This window comes from Carcharhinus amblyrhynchos, chromosome 10 (genome assembly GCF_965287045.1).
Source record: "Carcharhinus amblyrhynchos chromosome 10, sCarAmb.v2.hapA, whole genome shotgun sequence".
NCBI classification, from domain to species: Eukaryota; Metazoa; Chordata; class Chondrichthyes; order Carcharhiniformes; family Carcharhinidae; genus Carcharhinus; species Carcharhinus amblyrhynchos.
In genome coordinates this window covers 102,499,196-102,524,071 of record NC_137333.1, presented here as the reverse complement: position 1 = coordinate 102,524,071, position 24,876 = coordinate 102,499,196, and the positions used below count along the sequence as shown (strand labels likewise).

Here is a 24,876-nt window from a genome sequence, read left to right as displayed (position 1 = left end):
GTTTTCCTTTTAAATAATCTTAAAAAAAAACTGTGTGCCAGTCAGATTGTTGGGTGGGGATGGGGCAGGTGGGAGGGGGGGGTACTGTTCCAAGCCTTACGAGCATTGAACTGTAGAATTCAACTAACGGCCTCGATCCCAGTATCACGTGGCCATTAGTCTATGCAGTGTTAAATCTGTGAAAAGGGTTTTTGTTATTGATAGATTTTGGTTTCAATTGGAGCACATTAGAAATATTTATTAAAGGTAAAGCTCTGAGGACACAGGTTTGAAGCCCACCACGGCAGTTAATGAAATTTGAATTAAGGAAAAAGAATAAATTTGTTTTTATTCATTTGTGGGGCATGGGTGTCGCTGGCTAGCCAGAATTTATTGCCCATCCCTTGTTGCCCTTGTTCAGAGGGCAGTTGAGAGTCAACCACATTTCTGTGGCTCTTAAGTGGTTGTTTTCGTTTTTGTTTGTAATTGATAAAAGTTCTTGTTAATTTTCTTTCCATACATGTTAACTCTATTCTTAAATAAACTTTGTTTAAAAAAAGCTCCCTAGTGGGTCTGAAGTGGAACATCTTATGCTTATCTTAGCCAAATTCAAGAGGCAAAACTTATGATTCAGGTGGGCTTCATAAAACACTTTGAAGTTTCTAACCTGAACCACAACATAGGTTAGGTGGATTAACCATGGTAGATGTGTGGGGTTTACAGGGATAGGGCAGGTGATAGAGCCTGGGTAAGGTACTCTCTCAGAGAGTTAGTGCAGACGCGATGGGCCGAATGGCCTCTTCTGTTCAGTAGGGATTCTGTGGTTCTTCAATGATTCCGGAGTGAGACGGGGCTCATAAATACCAGAATGGGCCAAAAGACCCATGCCAGAGGTTATTTTGAGCTTTCCCAAGAGAATCCTTTGCCGTAACTTAGGCCCAGAAACCAATTTCAGGATCGACGTCCGGACAATCGGGTGCACCCTGCTCAGAAACAGGCACAGCTCTGATGGAGTGTCACCCAGACTCAAAACGTTGCCTCTGTTCTCTCTCCACAGATACTGGCAGAACTGAGGTTGAGATTTTCCAACATTTTCTGCTTTTGTATTAAAAAGAATAGCTGTGAGCCGTGACTATGTTTCCCAGCTGGACAAGTTCAGGCCTTACGTTCGAGTTAGGAGTATAACAGGAGAGTTTGGGAGGGGGGGAGGGTCACCTGACCAATTATCCCACCCCCTCCCTTACTTCTGGCTAACTTAGTGTTGGCACTGAGACATCAGCAGTTACACTGGAAAAGCAGAAGATGTTGAATGAAGAATGCTCGGCAGATGACAAAAGAAGAGGAATAGGACCCAACAACCACTGGCTTACAACAGAACGATGTTGCTGAGGCCAGTGAATTAAGGGATTATTTTGCAGGATAGAGTTGTGGGGTGGGGGGAGGGGGAGAAGGATTGGCAATGAAATGACTTCAAGTATTCCCCTGCTAAGGGGTGGAAGATTCAGAGGGGATTTGAGAAACATTTCTTCACTCGGAAGGCGTTGAGAGTCTGGAATGCACTGCCTGGGGAGGTAGTGGAGGCAGGAAACCTTATATCTTTTAAAAAGTATTTAAAATTTATTTATCAGTCACAAGTCGGCTTACATTAACATTGCAATGAAGCGACTGCGTAAATCCGCTGGTCGCCACACTCTGGCGCCTGTTCGGGAGGGAGAATTTAGCATGGCCAATCCTCCTAACCGGCACGTCATTCGGACTGTGGGAGGAAACCGGAGCACCCGGAGGAAAACCCCACACAGTCACGAGGAGGAAGTGCAGACTCTGCACAGACCGAATCGAACACAGGTCCCTGGTGCTGTGAGGCAGCAGTGCCACCATCAGAACTTGAAATATCATAAACATTCAAGTATATGGAACATGTTCTGGAAAATGAGATTAGGGCGACTTTAGTATTTTTCTTATTTTCAGTACAGATTCAATGGGCTAAAGGGCCTTTTCTGTGCTGTATGATTCTGTTGCCGGAATTAAAGAAGAACAGGGAACAGTACAGCACAGGAAACAGGCCCTTCGGCCCTCCAAGCCTGCGCTGCTCATTGGTCCAACTAGACCATTCGTTTGTATCCCTCCATTCCCAGTCTGCTCATGTGACTATCCAGGTAATTCTTAAACAATGCCAGTGTGTCCGCCTCCCCCACCCTGCTTGGCAGCGCATTCCAGGCCCCCACCACCCTCTGGTATCTGAGTTAAACCTCGCCCCCCTCACCTTGAGTCTGTGATCCCTTGTGATCGTCACCTCCAACCTGGGAAAAAGCTTCCCACTGTTCACCCTATCTATACCCTTTATAATTTTATACACCTCTATTAGGTCTCCCCTCATTCTCCGTCTTTCCAGGGAGAACAACCCCAGTTTACCCAATCTCTCCTCATAGCTAAGACCCTCCATACCAGGGTAACATCCTGGTAAACATTCTCTGCACTCTCTCCAAAGCCTCCACATCCTTCTGGTAGTGCGGCGACCAGAACTGGACTCAGTACTCCAAATGTGGCCTAACCAATGTTCTATACAGCTGCAACATCAGACTCCAGCTTTTATACTCTATACCCCGTCCTATAAAGGCAAGCATACCATATGCCTTCTTCACCACCCTTCTCCACCTGTGCTGCCACCTTCAAGGATTTGTGGACTTGCACACCTAGGTCCCTCTGTGTTTCTATACTCTCGATGGCCCTCCCATTTATTGTATAACTCCCCCTACATTAGTTCTTCCAAAACGCATCACCTCGCATTTATCTGGATTAAATTCTACCGCCTCACTCACCACAGAATCAGAGCGGGCGAAGGGCTGACAATGGAATTGTCCGTTGACCTCAGGTGAGATTTTCCAGTCTCGCCCGAGTCCCGCTCGCTGCCTGATGACAGTAAGTCCGTGAGCTTTTATAGAAAAATTGGTACGAACGGTGTACACGGTGATCCCACCCCCTGCATCGCACCCACCACCCACAATGTCAATGAGAAGCCTTAGGCTGATCCTCAGATCAATGTATTTACTCACGGAGGCAACATCTGTGACAGCAGCTTCTCGGTTTTCTGTTTCTCTACTTCTAGTTCCTCGGTACGCTCACGGATCAAATCCTCCAGGTTGCTGGAGTACTGTTCAAGCATACGCAGCATCGAGTCAATGATGTTTGTCTTCTTTCCCTTGTTTATGGTTTTGAACTGCAAAGAGACAGCAGTGAATCCACCAGATATTCCCCCCAGTACGAGCACTAGAAAGATAGGACGTGCATTTATATAGCGCCCTTCACTGCCTCGAGGTATGTCCAAAGATGCTGAGGTTAGAGGGATGAGTGGGTAATAGTATGTAGGCATACAGAACAAGGACAGGCAACCTGCAAATTGGGTGAGACTGTTGAGCTCAGGAAGTACTTCCTCACACAAAACGAAATGGAAATCTGGAATTCTCTGCTCCAAAAACCACCTGAGGCCAGCACCCAATGGAAAATGCCTAATTGAGGTCTTTGTTGGGCAAGGTGATTACAGGATATGGAACCAAGGAGCTCGGAACGATGATCTGATTGAATGACAGAACAGGATCAAGGGGCTGAATGGCCTACCTCTATTCCTGTGTAATAGCACCAAATCCAAATGTGGTCAGTATTCCGGTCAGACAGGGTGTGAATGGACAGTCAGAGGGCCCATGGTACGCAGAAAGGCAAAGGTAGAGGAGGGGTGGATGCAAATACTTCCACAGTGATGTTAAGAGGGGGATCAGGATATTGAATTTGATGATCAGCCATGATCATAATCATAGAATCATAGAAACCTACGGTGCAGAAAGAGGCCCTTCGGCCCATCAAGTCTGCACCAAACACAATCCCACCTAGGCCCTACCCCCATATCCCCACATATTATACCTACTAATCCCTCTAACCTACACATCCCTGGACACTAAGGGGCAATTTCTTAGCATGGCCAATCAACCTAACCCACATATCGTTGGACGTGGGAGGAAACCGGACTACCCAGAGGAAACCCACGCAGACACGAGGAGAATGTGCAAACTCCACACAGACAGTGACCCGAGCCAGGAATTGAACCCAGGACCCTGGAGCTGTGAAGCAGCAGTGCTAACCCACTGTGCTACCGTGCCGTACATAATGAATGGCGGAGCAGGCTCGAAGGGCCGAATGGCCTACTTCTGCTCCTAGTTTGTATGTTTCTATGTTAATTGTAGACTCGACAACCAGGGGAAACAGCCTCAGAGCATCTATCTTGTCAGACTCCCTCAGAATATTGTCCATTTCCACGGGATCACCACTTTCTGAATTGCGGAGAGTTTGGGCCCACTTTGTTCAGCCTTTCAATCCTAGAACGTCAACCCCATCCCAGGAATTAATCGATGGACCAAGTCCCATGTCTCAGCCACCTTAACGCGCTTTGAGGGACATGAAAACGGCCCTTCAGGAGGCCTGTGCAGTCTACTCACTCGGTCAAAGATCTCGTTAAAGCCCGGCCTCCTCTCAGGAAGTTCACTCCAACACTGCTTCATCAACTGAATACACTCCAGCGGGGCTTGGTCAGGAGCGACCGTGGGTCGGCACATTGGGGGCGGCTTCTTCACCTTCCTAATGATCTCTAAATATAAACAAACAAATAGAAATCGGTGCACGGAAAGGGTGAAGAGACTCAACTTTCACTGGGAACATAAAAGCCTACTAAAGAGACGCTGAAAACCATACTGCATAGAAGACACATCAGAGAAGGGCCAGACCCATCAAGGGTGGAGGCAATGGATGGACACTAAACATATCTGAGGAAGAGAGAATACTAGAGGGAGATCAGAGACATCCAGAGTGGTGAGGTGTCTCTTTTAAATCTATTCTTTGATGGGATGTGAGTATCGCCAACAAAGTCACCATTTATTGTCCATCCTTTCATTATCTATTCATTTATTTAATAGTCGTAAGTAGGCTAACATTAACACTGCAGTGAAGTTACTGTGAAAATCCCCTAGTCGCCACATCCCGCTGCCTGTTCGGGTACACTGAGGGAGAACTTAGCAGGGCCAATACACCTAACCAGCACGTCTTTCCGACTGTGGGAGAAAACCGGAGCACCGAGAGGGAGCCCACGCAGACATGGGGAGAAGGTGCGGTCTCTACACAGACAGTGACCGAAGCCGGGAATCAAACCCAGGGCTTTGGCACCGTGAGGCAGCAGTGCCGACCACTGTGCCACCCATGGGATGGGATGTGAGTGTTATCAACAAAGTCACCATTTATTGTCCATCCCTAATCGCCCTTGAACTGATTCCCTTCCTCTGCCATTTCAGAGGGCATGATGCGGAGATGTCGGTGTTGGACTGGGGTGGGCCCAGTAAGAAGCCTCAGGGCACCAGATTAAAGTCCAACTGATGTACTTGGATTCACGAGCTTTTGGAGCGCTGTTCCTTCATTAGGTGAGTCAGAGGGCAGTTGAGAGTCAACTACTCGCTGTGGGTCTGGAGTCACATGCAGACAAAACTGGGTAAGAACAGCAGATCTCCTTCCCTAAAGGGCATTAGTGAAGGAGATGGGTTTCTGCAATAATCAATGATAGTTTCATGGTGAACAATTACTGAGGTTAGCATGTTTTAATTACTGAATTTAGTAGAGGGATTTGAACCCGTGTTTTCAGAGAACCTGGGCCTCTGGACTACCCGTTGCATTACACTACCGCTGTGCCACCATCTCTGTTGGCGGGAGAGAGAGAGATCTGAAGTGTTGGGGCATTATCAGTCCGAAGGGCCAGACTGAGTATTGAAGGAGTGGCTGGGGAGTGAGGTCACTAGGGTCAGGTTATTAGGAGCACAAGGCTGAAGGGAATGTTTGATTGTTAGCGAGGGAATTGATGAGCTGGATCCTGAATGAAAAAGCACTTACTCGCAACATCTAGCAACTAATGCATCCCTTTAACTGCTGGGTTTCCCAAGGCTCAGGAAACCTGAGTGAAATTTTAATTGGATATAAATTAAGACATAGGACACTAAAGGAACAGGCCCATTGGGCCACATGTTGTGCTGAACATGAGTCCAAATTTAACTAACCCCTTCTGTCTGCCCTTGGTCCATATCTCTCTATCCCTTGCATACGCATGTTATCTAAAAGCCCCTTAAACACCCCAATCGTATCTGCCTGCACCATCACCCCTGGCAGCACGGTCCAGACACCTACCACCCTCTGTCCAAAAAGCTTGCCCCCCACATCTTCTTTGAACTTTCCCCCTCTCACAATAAATGTGTCCCCCCTAGTATTAGACATTTCAACTCTGGGATAAAGATTCCAACTGTAATATGCCTGTAATAATTTTACTTTCTTCTATCAGGTCTCCCCTCAGCCTCTAGTGCTCCAGAAAAAAAAACCTGAGTTTGTCCACCCTCTCTTTATAATTTTGAGACACACAACTTCCTAAATGACCAGTCCAAGTCTTGGCATTAAAATTCCCTAGAAACCCTACATCTAACTTGTACCTCTTATGTTTCCAAGCATCAACATTACGAAAGAAAGAAAAAGACACAGTCACTTTTTCCAGCTTTTTCCTAACCCGCAGCAGGCAATTTATAAGTGCCTGTCAATCTACAAGATTTCCTAATTTGCAGCAATTGAGCTCTAAGTGACCCTCAAAATAAAGTTCTGCAGTAATAAAGCGGTTAAGATGTTTTAAACCAGTTTTAATGCCATGATATTCATGCTTATTTCAGCATAAAGACCTGGGGTCTAGGTGTGCAGGTCCACATGTCCCTAAAAGTAGCAACACAGGTGGCCAAGGTGACTAAGAAGGCATCTGGCATGCTTGCCTTCATCAGCCAGGGCATTGAATACAAGAGATGGGAAATTATGTTGCAACTATGTAAAACCTTGGTTAGGCTGCGTATGGGGTATCACACACAGTTCTGGTCACCAAACTACCAGAAGGATATGGAGAGAACGCAAATAAGGTTCACCGGGATGTTGCCTGGTCTCAAGGGTGTTGGCTGTAAGGAAAGGTTGAATAAACTAGGATTGTTTTCACTGGAAAGATAGAGGCTAAGGGGAGATCTGATAGAGATCTACAAAATTATGAGAGGCAGACACAGGATGGATGGTTAGAGGCTTATTCCAAGGGTGGAAGTGTCAATTACAAGGGGGCACAGGTTCAAAGTGAGAGGGGGAAGGTTTAAGGGAGATGGGCGGGGGGAGGTTTTTCAAGCAGGGAGTGGAGAGTGCCTGGAACGCGCTGCCAGAGGAGGTGGTGGAAGCAGGCACATTAGCAACGTTTAAGAGGCATCTGGATGGGTACAAGAATAGGAAGGGAGTAGGGGAGTATGGACCGAGTAAAGGACAGCATGATAAGCACAGGCTTGAAGGGCCAAAGGGCCTGTTCCTGTGCTGCATTTATCTTCGTTCTTTGCTCTTTGTTCTAATTCAGGGAGACGGACAATCCCGTCAAAGTTCAGACAGTCAAACCAACACGGTGAAGGAATGCAAGAGCGTATCAGTGGAACCCACCTTCAGGGCTGAGGCCTAACATGCAGTAAGGAGCCCCTCGGACCACCACTTCCTGCAAAATGATGGCAAAACTGTAACTGTCTCCTTTCATTGACGCCTTCCTGGACAACTCGGAATCTCTCAGGAACTCAGGAGCTGTCCAAAATAACTCTGAGAACAGGAAAATAGGACAGATTTTTTAATGTATATTTCAGTCGCTCTGTCGAACCGCAAACTGAGGCAGACATTGAGTGTTGTTCAGTATAACAACAATTGCATTTATAAAGCACCTTTAATGTGACCCATTCACAGCGGTTATTGAACACCATTTAACACATATGGAATATTAGGACAAGTGACAAAATGACTTTGACAGGTAAGGAGAAGATGGTCGCATTATAAGAGCGCATTATAAGAAAGATGTGGAGGCATTGGAAAGGGTGCAGAGGAGGTTTACCAGGATGTTGCCTGGTATGGTGGGAAGGTCTTATCAGGAAAGGCTGAGGGACTTGAGGTTATTTTCATTGGAGAGAAGAAGGTTACGAGGTGACCTGATTGAGGCATACAAGATGATCAAAGGATTGGATAGGGTGGACAGTGAGAGCCATTTACTTCGGATGGTGATGGCTAACTCAAGGGGACATAGCTTTAAATTGAGGGGTGGTAATTATAGGACGGATGTCAGAGGTAGGTTCTTTACTCAGAGGGTAGTAAGGACATGGAATGCCCTGCCTGCAGCAGCTGTGGACTCGCCAACTTTAAGGGCGTTCAAATGTTCAGTGGATAAGCATATGGATAACATTGGAATAGCTTAGGTTAGAGGGTCATTAGATTGGTTCCACTGGTCGGCGCAACATCGAGGGCCGAAGGGCCTGTACTGCGCTGTAATGTTCTATGTTCTATGCATAGTGGTGATGTCACTGGGCTAGCAATCCAGAGGCCCAGGCGAATGCTCTGAGGGGCAAACTGTGAATTTAAATTCAATTAATAAACCCTGGAATTGAAAGCCAGTCTCATGTCTTGTGAAACTATCATTAGTTGTAAAAACCAACCTGGTTCACTAATGCCCTTCAGGGAAGGAAATCTGCTGTCCTTACCCGGTCTGGCCTACATGTGACTCTAGAGCCACAACAATGTGGTTGGCTCTTAACTGCCCTCTAAAAGGGCAGAGTGAGACACTCAATTCAAAGGCAATCAGGGATGGACAACAAAGGTTGCTCACATCCCCAGATGTGAAGGCACGTCTTAAAGGAACAGAGAGAGGTAGAGATCTGCAGAGGTTTAGAGAAGGAATTCCAAAGCTTATGGCTTTGACAACTGATGGCATTGCCACCAATGGTGGAGTGATGAGAATCAAAGATGCTCAAAAGGCCAGAATTAGAGGATTGCAGAGATCTCAGAGGGTTCTAGGACTGGAGGAGTTTACAGCGATAGGGAGGAGTGAGGCCATGGAGGGATTTGAAAACAGAAAGAAGAGAATTTTAAAATTGCAGTATACACAGGGATGATGGATGAATGGGACTCTGTGCAAGTTAGAATACAAAAGAATTGAAGAAATGGGGCAGGAGTTGGCCATTCAGCCCACTCTGCCACTCAACGAGACCATAGAATCCCTACAGTGCAGAAGGAGACCATTCGGCCCATCGAGCACATCAGCCACAATCTCACTCAGGCCCTATTCCCGCAATTCCACATATTTACCCTCCTAATCCCTTAACATTATGGTTAATTTAGCATGGCCAATCAACCTAACTTTGAAAAGTAGGGAAGTCTTGCTGCAACTGTACAGGGCACTGGTGAGGCCACAGCTGGAGTATTGTGTGCAGTTTTGGTCACCGCACTTACGCAAGGATATATTGGCCTTGGAGGGAGTGCAGAGGGGGTTCACTAGGCTGATACCGGAGATGAGGGGGTTGGACTATGAAGAGAGACTAAATAGACTGGGTCTGTACTCGTTGGAGGTTAGAAGGTTGAGGGGGGATCTTATAGAGACGTATAAGATAATGAAAGGGATGGATAGGGTAGAGGTAGAGAGATTCTTCCCACTCAGAAAGGACAGCAGGACTAGAGGGCACAGCCTCAAGATAAGGGGGAGGCAGTTTAGATCAGAGTTGAGGAGGAACTTCTTCACTCAAAGGGTGGTGAATCTCTGGAATTCTCTGCCCGTTGAAGTGGTGGAGGCTGCCTCACTGAATATGTTTAAGTCACGGGTAGATAGGTTTCTGATAGACAAGGGAATTAAGGGTTATGGGGAAAAAGCAGGAAAGTGGAACTGATCCATTTCAGATCAGCCATGATCTTATTGAATGGCAGGGCAGGGTCAAAGGGCTAGATGGCCGACTCCTGCTCCTATTTCTCATGTTCTCATGACGTTGGGCGGAAACCGGAGCACCGGGAGGAATCCCATGCAGACACAGGGAGAATATGCAGACTCCACACAGACAGTGACCCGAGGCCGGAATTGAACCCGGGTTCCTGGCGCTGTGAGGCAGCCGTGCTAACCATTGTGTCATCTCCAGCCTCCTCTATAAACACCCAAAATTAAAAGAGCCCCACTCACTCCCTTGCGTACCTTCTGGTTGTGGCTTCTCCCGCGGAGATTTCTGCGTCTCCAACAGCTCCAGGTATCCGTAGTCAGCGATCTTTAGCACAAACCGACCGTCCACCAAGCAATTTTGGGACTTCAGGCGCCCATGGACAAAGCCTCGGTGGTGAAGATATTTCATTCCCTGTCAGTGAAAAATCCCGGGATTGTGAGATCAGACAGCCAAACAATAACAATCTGCCCATTTTCATTGCCTCATCATTGTTGGCCAGGCCTTCAGCTGCCTCTGGAATCACCTCTGTAACCTCATCCCTAGCCCTCTCCACCTTTAAGACATTCCTTAAAACTTAACACTTTGACCAAGCTTTCAAGCACCTGTCCTAAAAATTGGGAAGTATACTGGCTGGTTCCCTGCCTCAAACACTCAAACCCCACCCTAGGACTTTATGGGCAAGGAAATGCATTTGTAATGTGGCCAAAGAGGGTGGCACGATGGCACAATGGTTAGCATTGCTGCCTCACTGTGCCAGAGACTCAGTTTTGATTTCGGCCTTGGGTGACTCTCTGTGTGGAGTCTGCATGTTCTCCCCATGTCTGCGTGGGTTTTCCCCAGGTGCTCCAGTTTCCGCCCACTCTCCAAAGATGTGCATGTTAGGTTGATTGGCCATGCTAAATTGCCCCTTAGTTCGGGGAGATTAGCGGGGTAAATACATGGGTTAGGGGGATAGAGCCTGGTTGTATTATGACCGGTGCTGAATGGCCTACTTCTGCATTGTAGGATCCTATGATCAAAAACCACTGTCACACCAATGGCAGGGACTAAGAGTGGGAGAGATTCCTGGTCAGCTGAGTGACGGAAAGAATGTTGGAGACTCTACCATCACCATCCATGGCTCCAGATGACAACATGGAAGAGACATGTTGCCCTAGCAACTTGGACTTACTGACTGAACAGTGAAACACCACCACCATCATTTTGTCCAATAACATGCCCACGTAGTGCCTTGGGCTGTTTTACTGTGTTAAAGGCTCTGCATATCAATAAATTATTAGCTGAGTTTCTCGATTAATAGTCTAGCAATAACAGTTCTGGTTGCCACATTACAAAGAAGGATGTGGAAGCATTGGATAGCGTGCAGAGGAGGTTTACCAGGATGTTGCCTGGTATGGTGGGAAGGTCTTATGAGGAAAGGCTGAGGGACTTGAGGCTGTTTTCGTTAGAGAGAAGAAGGTTAAGAAGTGATTTAATAGAGGCATTTAAGATGACCAGAGGATTAGATAGGGTGAACAGTGGGAGCCTTTTTCCTCGGATGGAGATGGCTAACGCAAGAGGACATAGCTATAAATTAAGGGGTGATAAATATAGGACAGATGTCAGGGGTAAGTTTTTTACTCAGAGAGTAGTAAGGGCGTGGAATGCCCTGCCTGCAACAGTAGTGGATTCGCCAATATTAAGGCCATTTAGATGGTCATTGGATAAACATGTGGATGATATTGGAATAGTGTAGGTTAGATGGGCTTTAGATTCGTTTCACAGGTCAGTGCAACATCGAGGGCAGAAGGGCTTGTACTGCGCTGTAATGTTCTATGTTCTAAAGCTGTTGCTATTGTAGCATCTTCACTGTTTCAATCAACAGGTCACAACTTGTCTCATCATCTCTTTCAATTCATCCATTCTACAAGTATCCACACAAATCCATTCCTACTGCTTTCTTCAACAACTTTCTGTGGGTGACCTCTATAACGTGAAAGATTTCTCTCCAATTCCTTAGTTTTCTTCATTATTGTTAAACAGTAAAGGAAGGGATAAGCAGTGCTGCTTCTGGTGATTGCATTGCTGGGCCAGTAACCCAAAGGCAACCTACTGATAATCCAGAGAATGGGAGTTCAAATCCCACCATGGCTATTTGAGAAATGGAATTCAGTTTTTTATAACATAAAGCAGGGATCAGTAAATGTGACCATCGGGCTGTCAGAATTTAATAAAATCCCACTAGCTCACCATCGGAAAGGAAATCTGCCATCTTTACCCAATCTGTGTCCACGCTGACCTTTGCCTCAGGCACTCTGTACACAGAGTGCTGGGAGCTGATTAGACTTTCAGTGACATGGTTCACAACTAAGGGCTGTTTATTGGGGAGTTAATCTGTTTGCAAACTGTTGTGTAGTTTGGAGGGCACCATTCTCGTCTTTATGTCTGAAGGTCACTGACTCAAGTCCTACTCCAGAGATCTGAGCACCAAAATCAATGCTGGCTCCCCCACGCAGTACCGAGCAAGCAAGCACAGTAGGATTCATCAATAACCTTTTCTCCATCATAAGGTCAGGAATGAGGATGTTCGCTGATCATTGCGTAATGCACAGCATTATTCACGGTTCCTCAGGTAGCTAAGCAGTCCGTGTCCAAATGCAGCAAGACCTGGACAACATTCAAACCTGGGTCGATTTGCACCAGGCAACACGAGGGAATCTAACCATCTCCCTTGACATTGAATGGCATTATGACCGATAATGCCAAATTTCCCACTGCCAACATCCTGGGGGCCACCATTCACCAAAAACTGAACTGGACTAGAGTATAAATACTGTGGCCATCAGAAGCTGGGGTACCTGAAATAAATAACTCGCCCCCTCACACTCCAAAGCCTGTTCACCATCTACAAGGCACAAGTCAGGGGTGTGATGGAATACTCTCCACTTGCCAGATGTAGGTTGTTATCTAGAGCCGTGGGTGCACCTCCAACAACACTCAAGAAACTAGGCGCCACCCAAAACAAAAGCAGCCCTGCTTCATTGGCACCCCATCCACCACATTGAACATTCAACCCTCCATCACAGACGCACAGCGGCTGCAGTGTGTGCCATCTTCAAATGCATGGCAACAACTCACCAAGGCTCCATTAACAGCACTTTCCAAACTTGGGATCTTTACCATCTAGAAGGACAAGAGCAACAGACACATTGGGAACACCACCACCTAGAGGTTCCCCTCTAAATTACTCATTAACTTGGAAAAGTGTCGCTGTCCCTTCACTGTCACTGGGCCAAAATCCTGGAACTCCCTTCCTAACAGCACTGTGGGTGTACCTACACCATGTGGAGCACAATATTTGAATGAACCAGCTCACCACTACCTTCTCAAGGGCAATTAGAAATGAGCAACTGGTGTTGTCAGCAATTATCACATCCATGCCAGTTCTCTGTAGGGCAATCCAATCTGTCCTATCCCCTGCTCTATCCCTGGACTTGTGCAAGTTATTTCCCTGACGTGCCCATCCAATTTCTTCAAAATCATTAATTACCTTTGATGATTTTCAAGTGAACTCACCTGCTGTGAGTTCCAGCTCATTACCCCTCACTACATAAGAAGTCTTTTCCTCATACCCCACCTCTCGTATCTCTTGCCCAGAATCTTAAATCCATGTCCCCTAAGTCCTTATCAGAAAAGGGGAGCAGCATTTTGTCCACCTCATTTAAACCTGTCAGAATCTTTCTCACCTTCATCAGCTCTCACCTCAACCTCCTTTGTTCAGAGAAAAACAGCCCCAGCTTCTCCAACTGAACCTTGGAACTAAAATCTCTCAACCCTTTCCAGTAAATCTCCCCGCACCTTTCTCAGGAGCCGTCTTCTGGATGAGGCGTTCAACAGATAGCACAATCGCTCTTCCAGAATGCAAATGATCCTTTGGCACTACCAGAATGAAGGGCAGGGGAGTTATCCCAATTCATCATGCTGATATGGCACAGTAAGGTGGCACAGTGGCTAGCACTGCTACCTCACAGCAACAGGGACCCGGGCTCGATTCCTGGTCTAGGTCACTCTCTGTTTGGAGCCTGCACATTCTTCCCGGGTTTCCTCCGGGTGCTCCTGTTTCCTTCCACAGTCCAAAGATATGCTGGTTAGGTTGATTGGCCATGCTAAATTGCCCCTTAGTGTCAGGAGGTTAATGGGGTAAATACATGGGTTTGTAATGTAGTCAACATTGTCTACATGGACTTTAGCAAGGCTTTTGACAGGGTACAACATAGTAGGTTGTTGCATAAGGTTAAATCTCACGGGATCCAGGGCGAGGTAGCCAATTGGATGCAAAATGGCTTGATGACAAAAGACAGGGGGCGATTGCAGAGCGTTGTTTTTCAAACTGGAGGCCTGTGACCAGCTGTGTGCCTCAGGGATCGGTGCTGGATCCATTGCTATTTGTCATGAGTGATTTGGATAAGAATTTAGGAGGCATGTTAGTAAGTTTGCAGATTACACCAAGATTGGTGGCATTGTGGACAGTGAAGAAAGTTATCTCAGATTGCAATGGGATCTTGATCACTTGGGCCAGTGGGCTGACGAGTGGCAGGTCGAGTATATTTTAGATAAATGTGGGGTGATGCATTTTGATAAATCAAATCAGGACAAGACTGACACTGGGGGGAATTAGAGAATAAAGATATCTGGGAGTACAGGTTCATAAGCCCTGGAAAGCGGAGTCATAGATGGACAGGGTGGTGAAGAAGGCATTCTGCATGCTTGGTTTCATTGGTCAGAACATTGAATACAGGAGTTGGGGCACCTTGTTGAAGTTATACAAGACATTGATAAGACCACACTTGGAATACGGTGCACAGTTCTGGTCACCCTGTTAAAGAAAGGATATTATTAAACTAGAAAGAGTGCAGAAAAGATTTACTAGGATGCTACCCTGACTTGATGGTTTGAGTTATAAGGAGAGGCTGGATAGATTGGACTTCTTTCTTTGGAGTGTAGGAGGCTTAGGGGTGATCTTAGAGAGGTCTATAAAATAATGAGGGGCATCGATCAGCTAGATAGTTAATATCTTTTCCCAAAGGTAGGGGGGGTCTAAAACTAGAGGGCATAGGTTTAAGGTGAGAGGGGAGAGGACAGTTTTTTCACACAGAGGGTGGTGAGTGTCTGGAACAAGCTGCCAGAGGTAGTAATAGAGGTGGGTACAATTTTGTCTTTTAAAAAGCATTTAAACAGTTGGATGGGTAAGATGGGTATAGAGGGGTATGGGCCAAATGCAGACTAGCTTAATGCCAAAAACTGGGCAACATGGACAGGTTGGGCTGAAGAAACCTTTTTTCCATGGTGTAAACCTCTATGACTCTATGACAGGGATAGGGCCTGGATGGGATTGCTATCAGTGCAGGCTTGATGGGCTGATTGGCCTCCTTCTGCTCTGTAGGGATTCTGTGTATTTTGCAATCAACATCACTAAAACATATTAGCACATTCCTGTTTCTGGGTGTTTGCAAATTGGCTGCCCTGTTTCCTGCAAAGTAACAGCAACTACACTTCAAAATTCATTATCTGTGTTTGAGGCACTGTGTCTGTCTCTGTTATCTATCGTGTTTCCCCATCTTATTTTCTTTTCTTCTGAATCTAGTTCCAAATTCCAGCATAAGCCTTCTGGGGAAACACAGTGGCACAGTGGTTAGCACAGCTGCCTCACAGCGCCAGGGACCCAGGTTCGATTCCTGGCTTGGGTCACTGTATGTGCAGAGTCTGTACGTTGTCCCCATGTTTGTATGGGTTTGCTCCAGTTTCCTCCCACAGTCCAAAGATGTACTGTGTGCAGTTCTGGTCGCCTCACTACAGGAAGGATGTGGAAGCTATTGAGAGGGTGCAGAGGAGATTTACAAGGATGTTGCCTGGATTGGGAGGCATGCCTTATGAAGATAGGTTGAGGGAGCTAGGTCTCTTCTCCCTGGAGAGACGAAGGTTGAGAGGCGACCTGATAGAGGTTTATAAAATATTGAGAGGTATAGATAGGGTGGATTCTCGGAGGCTATTTCCCAGGGCTGAAATGGTTGCTATGAGAGGACACAGGTTTAAGGTGGTGGGGAGCAAGTACAGAGGAGATATTAGGGGTAAGTTTTTCACTCAGAGGGTGGTGAGTGAGTGGAATCGGCTGCCGTCGGTGGTGGTGGAGGCAAACTTGCTGGGGTCTTTTAAAAGACTTCTGGATGAGTATATGGGATCTAATGGCATTGGGAGTTACAGATAGTTCTATGGCTTGGTAGGTATAGATGTGATCGGCGTAACTTGTGGGCCGAAGGGCCTGTTTGTGCTGTAGTGTTCTATGTTCTATGCACGAGTTAGGTGGATTGGCCGTGCTAAATTGTCCCCCAGTGTCAAGGGGACTAGCCAGGATAAACGCTTGAGGTTGTGGGGATGGGACATGGGTGGGATTGTGGTCGGTGCAGACTCGATGGGCTGAATGGCCTCCATCTGCACAGGAGGGATTCTATGATTCTATTAAAAACTTCTCAAACAAGATGAGGCCAAACCATCCTCATGGCCACTGAGTCAGTGATAATTGTCAGGCAGATTCCGCTGCCTCTCAGTGTGGATCCTGAGACGTACCTTGATTAGATCCATTAGGAGCGAGGATTTGAACATCCAATCAAGCTTCACATCGTCGTTTCTGAGGAGGTCATGGAGACTTCCTCGGGAGCAGTGCTCAGCTGCGATGGCCAATACTCTGCTGTCACAGAGGAAACCCAGAAACGGGTTCACATTCTCATTACGCAGGTCCCGCATCTTCAGAAGCAACAAGAAACAACGTCCATTAGAATTAAATACAGGTGACCTGCACTGCAACACATCAATGCTTCAAGAGATATACACCAGAATGGATTGGCCTGTGAAAGTATAGGAGGGTGTATGTATGGGTACTGTATATTTGTGAGCATTACACAGGGTTCCAGGTGTCTGTAGCGTACATTCATAAGCATAAACAAGGTCACATATATCTGCTTTTTACATCTGTGAGTGCATGTCGGGTTATACATTGGGTTGTACACACAGTTGTACAGATCTATTGTATCACAGAGTCTCTATCGGATGGTACATATCTGCATCATATGCCTGTTAGTGTACAAAGTGCAGCAATGTATATTGTATATCTGTAAGTTGATACAAGGCTACATGTATCATGTCCGTTGTTTGTAAGCCTGTTGTTTATCATGGTTTGTAAGTCTACAGCACCCATAGAATCCCTACAGTGCAGAAGGAGGCCATCCAGCTAATCAAGCCTGCACCAACAACAATCCCACCCAGGCCCTATCCCCTTAACCCCACATATTTACCCTACGAATCCCCCAGGCATCCCCCTATTACTAAGGAGCAATTTAGCACGGCTGATCAGCCTAACTCGCACAGCTTTGGACTGTAAGAGGAAACCAGAGCACCCGGAGGAAACCCACGCAGACACAGGGAAATGTGCAAACTCCACACAGTGACCCAAGCCGGGAATTGAACCCAGGTCCCTTGCGTTGTGAGGCAGCAGTGCTACCGTGCCACCCCTGCACTGGCCTATTAAACCCCAGACATAAGCTGCCACCCGGATTGGAAAAGGAAATTTATCTCTGATCTCTAATACCCTGCCTCTGATTTCCAATCTCCATTTACCTCCTGCTCTGTATGACTCCATCTGATATATATATTTGAGATATGATGCCCTTTGTAGGCCCGTGCCTGTGTGTGCTATTCCACATTAACTTTGTTTGGCCTTTCAGGTATTTCCATTTTTCTCATATTTCCATCAATAGCATTTTCTTGCTCTTCCAACACATGGGTTATCAGCAGGAGTAGGCCATTCGGCCCCTCAAGCCTGCACCACCATTCAAGTTCATGGCTGATCTGTTTGTACCATCAACTCCATTTTCCCACTTATTTCTGATAACCTTTAACTCCCTTATAGATCAAGACTCTATCTAACTCTGCCTCACTGCTATATATTTAAGTGGGTGCATGATTGCTTTAAGCGCAGAGGGAATTCTCCAGAGAGAATTCCAAAGAATCACAACCCTCTTATCATCTCTATCTTAAATAGGAGTTCCTTTATTATTAAACTATGTCCTTGAGTTCTCGTCGCTCCCACAAGAGGGTAATTCCTTTCGGGGTCCACCTGCCAAGTCTCCTCAGGATCTTGCATGTCTCAACAAGATCACCTTTCATTCTTCTAAACTCCAATGGATACAGGCCCAGCCTACCCAACCTTTCTTCACGAGCCAATGCCATCCCATGCATCTGATGGGTAAATCTTCTCTGAACTGCTGCGAATGTATTTATATGCAAAACATACAAAATAAGAGCAGAAGTAGATTATTCAGCCCCTCGAGCATGCATCACCATTCAATGAAGTTATGGCTGATCTTTTTGTGCTTACTCACTCTTCTTTTCAAATAACTATATTTTTATTTAGCTTTTTTAAGTTCTCTAATTTCTCCCTCTTTTAGACATTCTTTGTTGGCCGTCATATTCAGTCCAATCTTTTCACCTGTCGCTCATCTTTGCAGAATTAAACACTTTTCTTCCTACTTGATATTATCTTTAACTTCCTTAGTTAGCCGTAGATTGTGTTCTCTATCCTTTGACTTCTTTCTTTCACACTGGGATATATGTTTTCAGAGTATTCTCTGTAAATGTTCCTTCACATGTTTACTGAGCGATCCCTTAACCTAATTTCCACGTTACTTTAGCTTGCTTTTTCCTTCATGCTCTCATAATTACTCTTATTTACGTTTAAAACACTAGTCCAAGATCCACTCCTCTCCCATCTCAAATGGAATGTCAAATTCAATCATATTGTGATCACTATTACTGAAAGGTGCTTTCACTATGAGGTCATTGGTTAATCCTATCAGTCTGCTCACTGGTTGATGCTTTTTTAACATTCTTTATTCATTTGTGGGACATGGGCATCGCTGGCTAAGCCAGCATTTACTGCTCAACTGTAGTTGCCCTTGAGGAGGTGGTGGTGAACTACCGCCTTGAAATGCTGCAGCCCACGCGCTGTGGGTTGACCCAAAATGCCATTAGGGAGGTATTTTCAGGATTTTGACCCAGCAACAGCGAAGGATTGACAATATATTTCCAAGTCAGAATGGTGAGTGGCTTGAAGGGAAACTTGCAGCTGGTGGTGTTCCCATCTATCTGCTGCCCTTGTCCTTCTGGGTGGAAGTGCTCATGGGTTTGGAAGGTGCTGTCTAAAGACCTTTGCTGCAGTGCATCTTGTAGATAGTACGCACTGCTGCAACTGAGTGTCGGGGGTGGAGGAATTGAATGTTTGTTGATGTGGTGCCAATCAAACAGGCTGCTTTGTCCTGAATGGTGTAGAGCTTCTTGAGTGTTGTTGGAGCTGCACCCATCCAGGCAAGTGGGGAGTATTCCATCACAGTCCTAACTTGTGCTTTGTAGATGGTGGGAAGGCTTTGGGGAGACAGGAGGTGAGTTAATCACCACAGGATTCCCTGCTGATGACCTGCTCTTAGAGGCACTGTGGTTATATGGTGAGTCCAGTTGAGTTTCTGATCAATGGTAACCCTGAAGATGTTGCTAAAACATGCTACTCTAAGAAACTGACCTGGAAGCATTCTATTGACTCATGGTCCAGGTTATTTTGGCCAATCTGATTTGTCCAAATATATGCAAATTAAAACCATGACTATCACTGCACCCCTCCCACAAGCCCCTATTATTTCTTCCTCTGTACCCCATCCTGCAATGTAATTACTATTAGGGAGGCTTATATGCCATTCCTGCAATTGACTCCTTACTTTTCCTATTTCTCATCTCTACCCAAACTGATTCTACACCAATAACAAAAACTCAACAGGTCTGGCAGCAACCAGAGGGAGAAAAGACAGAGTTAATGTTCTGAATCTGCGCTACCTTTCTTAAGAACTAAAGAGAACTAAACTTATTCCACATCAGTTTACTGACATCTATCTGATGCCGCGCTACACCTACCTTATATACAATTTCTTTGAGTATAATGAGCAAATGTCAATACTAAGTTAAAGAAGGGGATATGCACTCTCACCTTCAACCCTTTTACTTAACTATTCCGTCATTTTTGTCTCAATGCAAAAACTCTCCCTCCAATTTCCCCATCCCCCCTCCCCCCCAACCTCTCTGGGTAATCTGTCACTTGTTCTTCAAGATATATTGGCCTTGGAAGGAGTACAGAGAAGGTTCACCAGGCTGATACAAGAGATGAGGGGGTTAGTTTATCCGGAGAGATTAAATAGACTGGGCCTGTACTCGTTGGAGTTTAGAAGGCTGAGAGGGGATCTTATAGAGACTTACAAGATAATGAAGGGGCTAGATGGGGTAGAGGTAGAGAGATTCTTTCCACTTAGAAGGGAAACCAGAACATAAGAACATAAGAAATAGGAGCAGGAGTAGGCCATCTAGCCCTTCGAGCCTGCCCCACCATTCAATAAGATCATGGCTGATCTGTCGTGGCTCAGTTCCACTTTCCCACCCTCTCCCCATACCCTTAATCCCCTTGCCTATCAAAAACCCATCAACCCACGTCTTAAATATATTTAGCGAGGCAGCCTCCACCATTTCAACGGGCAGAGAATTGAAGAGATTCACCACCCTTTGAGTGAAGAAGTTCCTCCTCAACTCCGTTCTAAACCGCCCCCCCTTTATCTTGAGGCTGTGCCCCCTAGTCCTACTGTCCTTTCTGAGCGGGAAGAGTCTCTTCACCTCTATCCTATCCATCCCATTCATCATCTTATACGTCTCAATGAGATCTCCCCTCACTCTTCTAAACTCTAACGTGTACAAGCCTAGTTTATTCAGCCTCTCCTCACAGTTCAACCCCCTCAACTCCGAACTAAATGTTTTATTTCCAAATTTACTGATAATACAAAATTGGATGGGAGGGTGAGCTGTGAGGAAGATGCAGAGATGTTTCAGCGTGATTTAGACACGTGGTGAGTGGGCATATGCATTACAAATGCAGTATAATGTGGATAAATGTGAGGTTATCTACTTAAGTAGCAAAAATAAGAAGGCAGATTATTGAGCCAACATTTTGAGTCTGGATGACCCGTAGGACAAGTCACCTAGATTTTACCACTAAACTAATCCCAATTGCTTGCATTTGGCCCATATCCCTCAATACCCATCTTACCCATGTAACTGTCTAAATGTTTTTTAAAAGTCAAAATTGTACCCACCTCTTACTACTACCTCTGGCAGTGCGTTTCAGACACTCACAACCTTCATCACCATCCTATCCACTTCTGACTCCACATTCAAAGAGCTATGAACCTGTACCCTTAGATCTCTTTGTTCTATAACTCTCCCCATTGCCCTACCATTAACTGAGTTAGTGCTGTGAGAAGTGGATACTCAGTGAGAGCTAGGTGTCCTGTGTATCAGTCGCTGAAAGTGAGCGTGCAGGTACAGCTAAAGAAGGCAAATGGTATGTTGGCCGTCATAGCAAGTGGATTTATGAACAGCAGTAGGGGTGTTTTACTGTAATTGTAAAGGGCGTTGGTGTGGTCACACAGCGTATTGTGTGCAGTCTTGGTGTCCATATCTAAGGAAGGATGCCTTGCTATAGAGTGACTACACTGAAGGTTTACTAAGCTGATTCCTGGGATGGCAGGTCTATCATTTGAGGAGAAACTAAGTCGGTTAGGATTATATTCATTGGAGTTTAGAAGGGTAAGAAGCAATTTCATAGAAACTTATAAAATTCTAACAGGATTAGGCAGGGTTAGATTCAGAAAGAATGAACTAGAGGGCACAGCCTCAAAATAAGGGGGGTCAGTTTAGAATGGAGTTGAGGAGGAACTTCTTCACTCAAAGGGTGGTGTATCTCTGGAATTCTCTGCCCATTGAAGTGGTGGAGGCTACCTCGCTGAATATATTTAAGTCGCAGGTAGATAGATTTCTGATAGACAAGCGAATTAAGGGTTATGGGGAGAAAGCGGGAAAGTGGAACTGATCCACTGCAGATCAGCCATGATCTTATTGAATGGCGGGGCAGGCTCGAAGGGCTAGATGGCCAACAACACTCAAGAAGCTCTACACCATTCAGGACAAAGCAGCCTGTTTGATTGGCACCACATCAACAAACATTCAATTCCTCCACCCCCGACACTCAGTAGCAGCAGTGTGTACTATCTACAAGATACACTGCAGCAAAGGTCTTTAGACAGCACCTGCTCCTATTTCTTATGTTCTTATGTTCACATTGCTGCATCTTGTTGCGATCTTTCCCATCTAAAGCATTTCTCCCTCTCTCTCGTTCTAAAGTCAAAGGGATATGAAACATTAACTCTGTTTTCTCTCCTGACAGATGCTGCCAGACCTGCTGAGTTTTTCCAGCATTCCCTGTTCCTGTTTGAGACATGCACTCTGGCTCGGTCAAAATCCTTGGACACCCTTCCCAGCAGCATTGTGGGATTGCCTAGACCACATGAATGCAACAGTTGAAACATAGAAAATAGGAGCAGGAGGAGGCTATTTGGCCCTTCCAGCCTGTGCTACCATTCATTATGATTGTGCCTCCCCACCACCTTCTCAAAGACAATCAGAAATGGGCAACAACTGCTGAGTTGAAATGGTGAAAAATTACAACATGCTACAGTGCAGAGGGACCTGGGAGTCCTTGTGCATGAATCATAAAACCCAGTCTGCAGGTGCAGCAGGTGATCAAGAAGGCAAATGGAATGTTGGCCTTTATAGCGAGGAGGATAGAATATAAAAGCAGGGCGGTCTTGCTGCAACTGTACAGGGCACTGGTGAGGCCGCAACTGGAGTACTGTGTGCAATTTTGGTCCCCTTATTTGCGAAAGGATATATTGGCCTTGGAGGGAGGGCAGAGAAGGTTCACCAGATTGATTCCAGAGATGAGGGGGTTATTTTTGAGGAGAGATTGAGTAGATTGGGCCTGTACTCATTGGAGTTTAGAAGGCTGAGGGGGGGTCTTATAGAGACGTATAAGATAATGCGGGGGCTAGACAGGGTAGAGGCAGAGAGATTCTTCCACTTAGAAAGGAAACAAGAACCAGAGGGCACAGCCTCAAAATAAGGGGGAGTCAGTTCAGAACAGAGTTGAGGAAGAACTTCTTCTCTCCAAGGGTAGTGAATTTTTGGAATTCTCTGCCCATTGAAGCAGTGGAGGATATGTTTAAGTCACAGATAGATAGATTTCTGATCAATAAGGGAATTAAGGGTTATAGGGAGCAGGCGGGTACATGGAACTTATCCACTTCAGATCAGCCATGATCTTATTGAATGGTGGGGCAGGCTCAAGGGGTTAGATGGCCTACTCCTGTTCCTATTTCTTATGTTCTTATGAGCCAGCTAGCAATGCCAACACCCCATGAAAGAATATATTTTTTTCAAAATTTACGAAAAGTGATAGAAAAAAGAATCCTGGAATCCCTACAGTGCAGAAGGAGGCCATTTGGCCCATTAAGCCTCCAGTGACAACAATTGTACCCAGGTCCTATCCCCTATCGCCCCACTTATTTACCCTGCTAACCGGCTGACACTAAGAGGCAACTTAGCATGGCCAATCAATTTAGCCCACCCATCTTTGGCATGTGGGAGGAAACCCATCCAGATACGGGGAGAGTGTGCAAACTCCACACAGACAGCCACCCGGAGGCCAGGATTGAACCCAGGACTCTGACGCTGTGAGGCAGCAATACTATACACTGTACACATGACGCCAAAAGAACTGGCGAAAAAAGAAGGTTATGAGGAGTGTCTTAAAGGAAGAATGTGAGGCGAAGACATATGGGGAGTGAATTCCAAAATTTAGAGCCTAGACAGTAAAAAGCACAGTCATGCAAAGAATGGAAGCAAGAGATGGGCTAACGGCCAGATTTGGAGAAACACAGAGGGTTGTAGACCTGGAGGAGGTTACAGAGATAAGGGGAAATGATGCCATGGAGAGACTTGAGTATTCGACTGAGGATTCTGAAATATCTGTTTAGACCTGGATACGCGGATGTTTGTCTCTGTAGCCAGGGATTTACCTTTCGTAGTATTTTGGTTGTAGCTTTCGTTACATCGCAGAGACTTCCAGATTTAAATTTCTTCAGCCAGACCCAATCCCCCTGTTCAAACAAGAAACGTGCGTTTTAAACAGTGCAAAATCTTTCCTGGAGTAAAATCAAAATGGGAATAATTTCTGTCGGAATGCCTGAGGAATGAGACTAAATTCACTCAGATGCAGCTGTAAAAGAATCAGCAATTATAGATTCAATGCTAAAGACACTCAACAGATTAGCAGCAATCATAGAATCTCTACAGTGCAGAAGGAGGCCATTCAGCCCATTGAGTCTGCATCGATCCCATCCAAGTCCTATTCCTGTAACCCCACATATTTACCCTGCTAATCTCCCTGACATTAGGTCAATTTAGCATGGCCAATCAACCTAACCTGTACATCTTTGGCTTATATGCAGTGTTAAACACTTCTAATGAGCGATCTGACAGACTTAGTGCTAAATCACATTTGGCCCATATCCCTCTATACCCATCTTACCCACGTAACTGTCTAAATACTTTTTAAAATTGTACTCGCCTCTACTACTGCCTCTGGCAACTTGTTCCAGACACTCACCACCCTCTGAGTGAAACAATTGCCCCTTTGCACCCTTTTGTATCTCTACCCTCTCACCTTAAACTTCTGCCTTCTTGTTTTAGACTCTCCTACCTTTTGGAAAAGATGTTGACTATCTAGCTGATCTGTGCCCCTCATTACTTTAAAGACCTCGATAAGATCACCTACGCTCTGGATCTTCCTACGCTCCAGAGATATAAGTCCCAGTCTATCCAGTGTTTGTATCAATGGCTTGTTTTGGAGAGAAATACATGCTCCTAAACAGCACTGTAAACTTTATTTAACCAATTCCTTGAGACAGATGCTCTTTACCTCATATAGCGCTACGTTTGAGTTCTCATAGGTCATAGCAGTGAGGCTTTTGCCAGACAGAGAATGCACACCGGATTTGAGACTTTTGCGCTCAGATACACTCCTTCCATCACTCAGTTCATCCAGGTTTATTTT

General features: G+C 45.7%; 1 protein-coding gene across 1 annotated transcript in view; it reads right to left on the bottom strand.

Annotated features, from left to right (window-relative positions):
• gucy2f (guanylate cyclase 2F, retinal) overlaps positions 1-24,876 on the bottom strand; it is an 82,454-nt gene that overhangs the window by 18,768 nt on the left and 38,810 nt on the right. Inside the window, exons 7-13 of the mRNA XM_080197685.1 lie at positions 24,742-24,876; positions 23,840-23,920; positions 16,407-16,583; positions 10,058-10,214; positions 7,507-7,656; positions 4,467-4,615; positions 3,033-3,196 (exon numbers count right to left, since the gene is read on the bottom strand). Of these exons, the coding sequence (XP_080053811.1) occupies positions 3,033-3,196; positions 4,467-4,615; positions 7,507-7,656; positions 10,058-10,214; positions 16,407-16,583; positions 23,840-23,920; positions 24,742-24,876 (1,013 nt within the window). The remainder of the gene's footprint in view (positions 1-3,032; positions 3,197-4,466; positions 4,616-7,506; positions 7,657-10,057; positions 10,215-16,406; positions 16,584-23,839; positions 23,921-24,741) is intronic.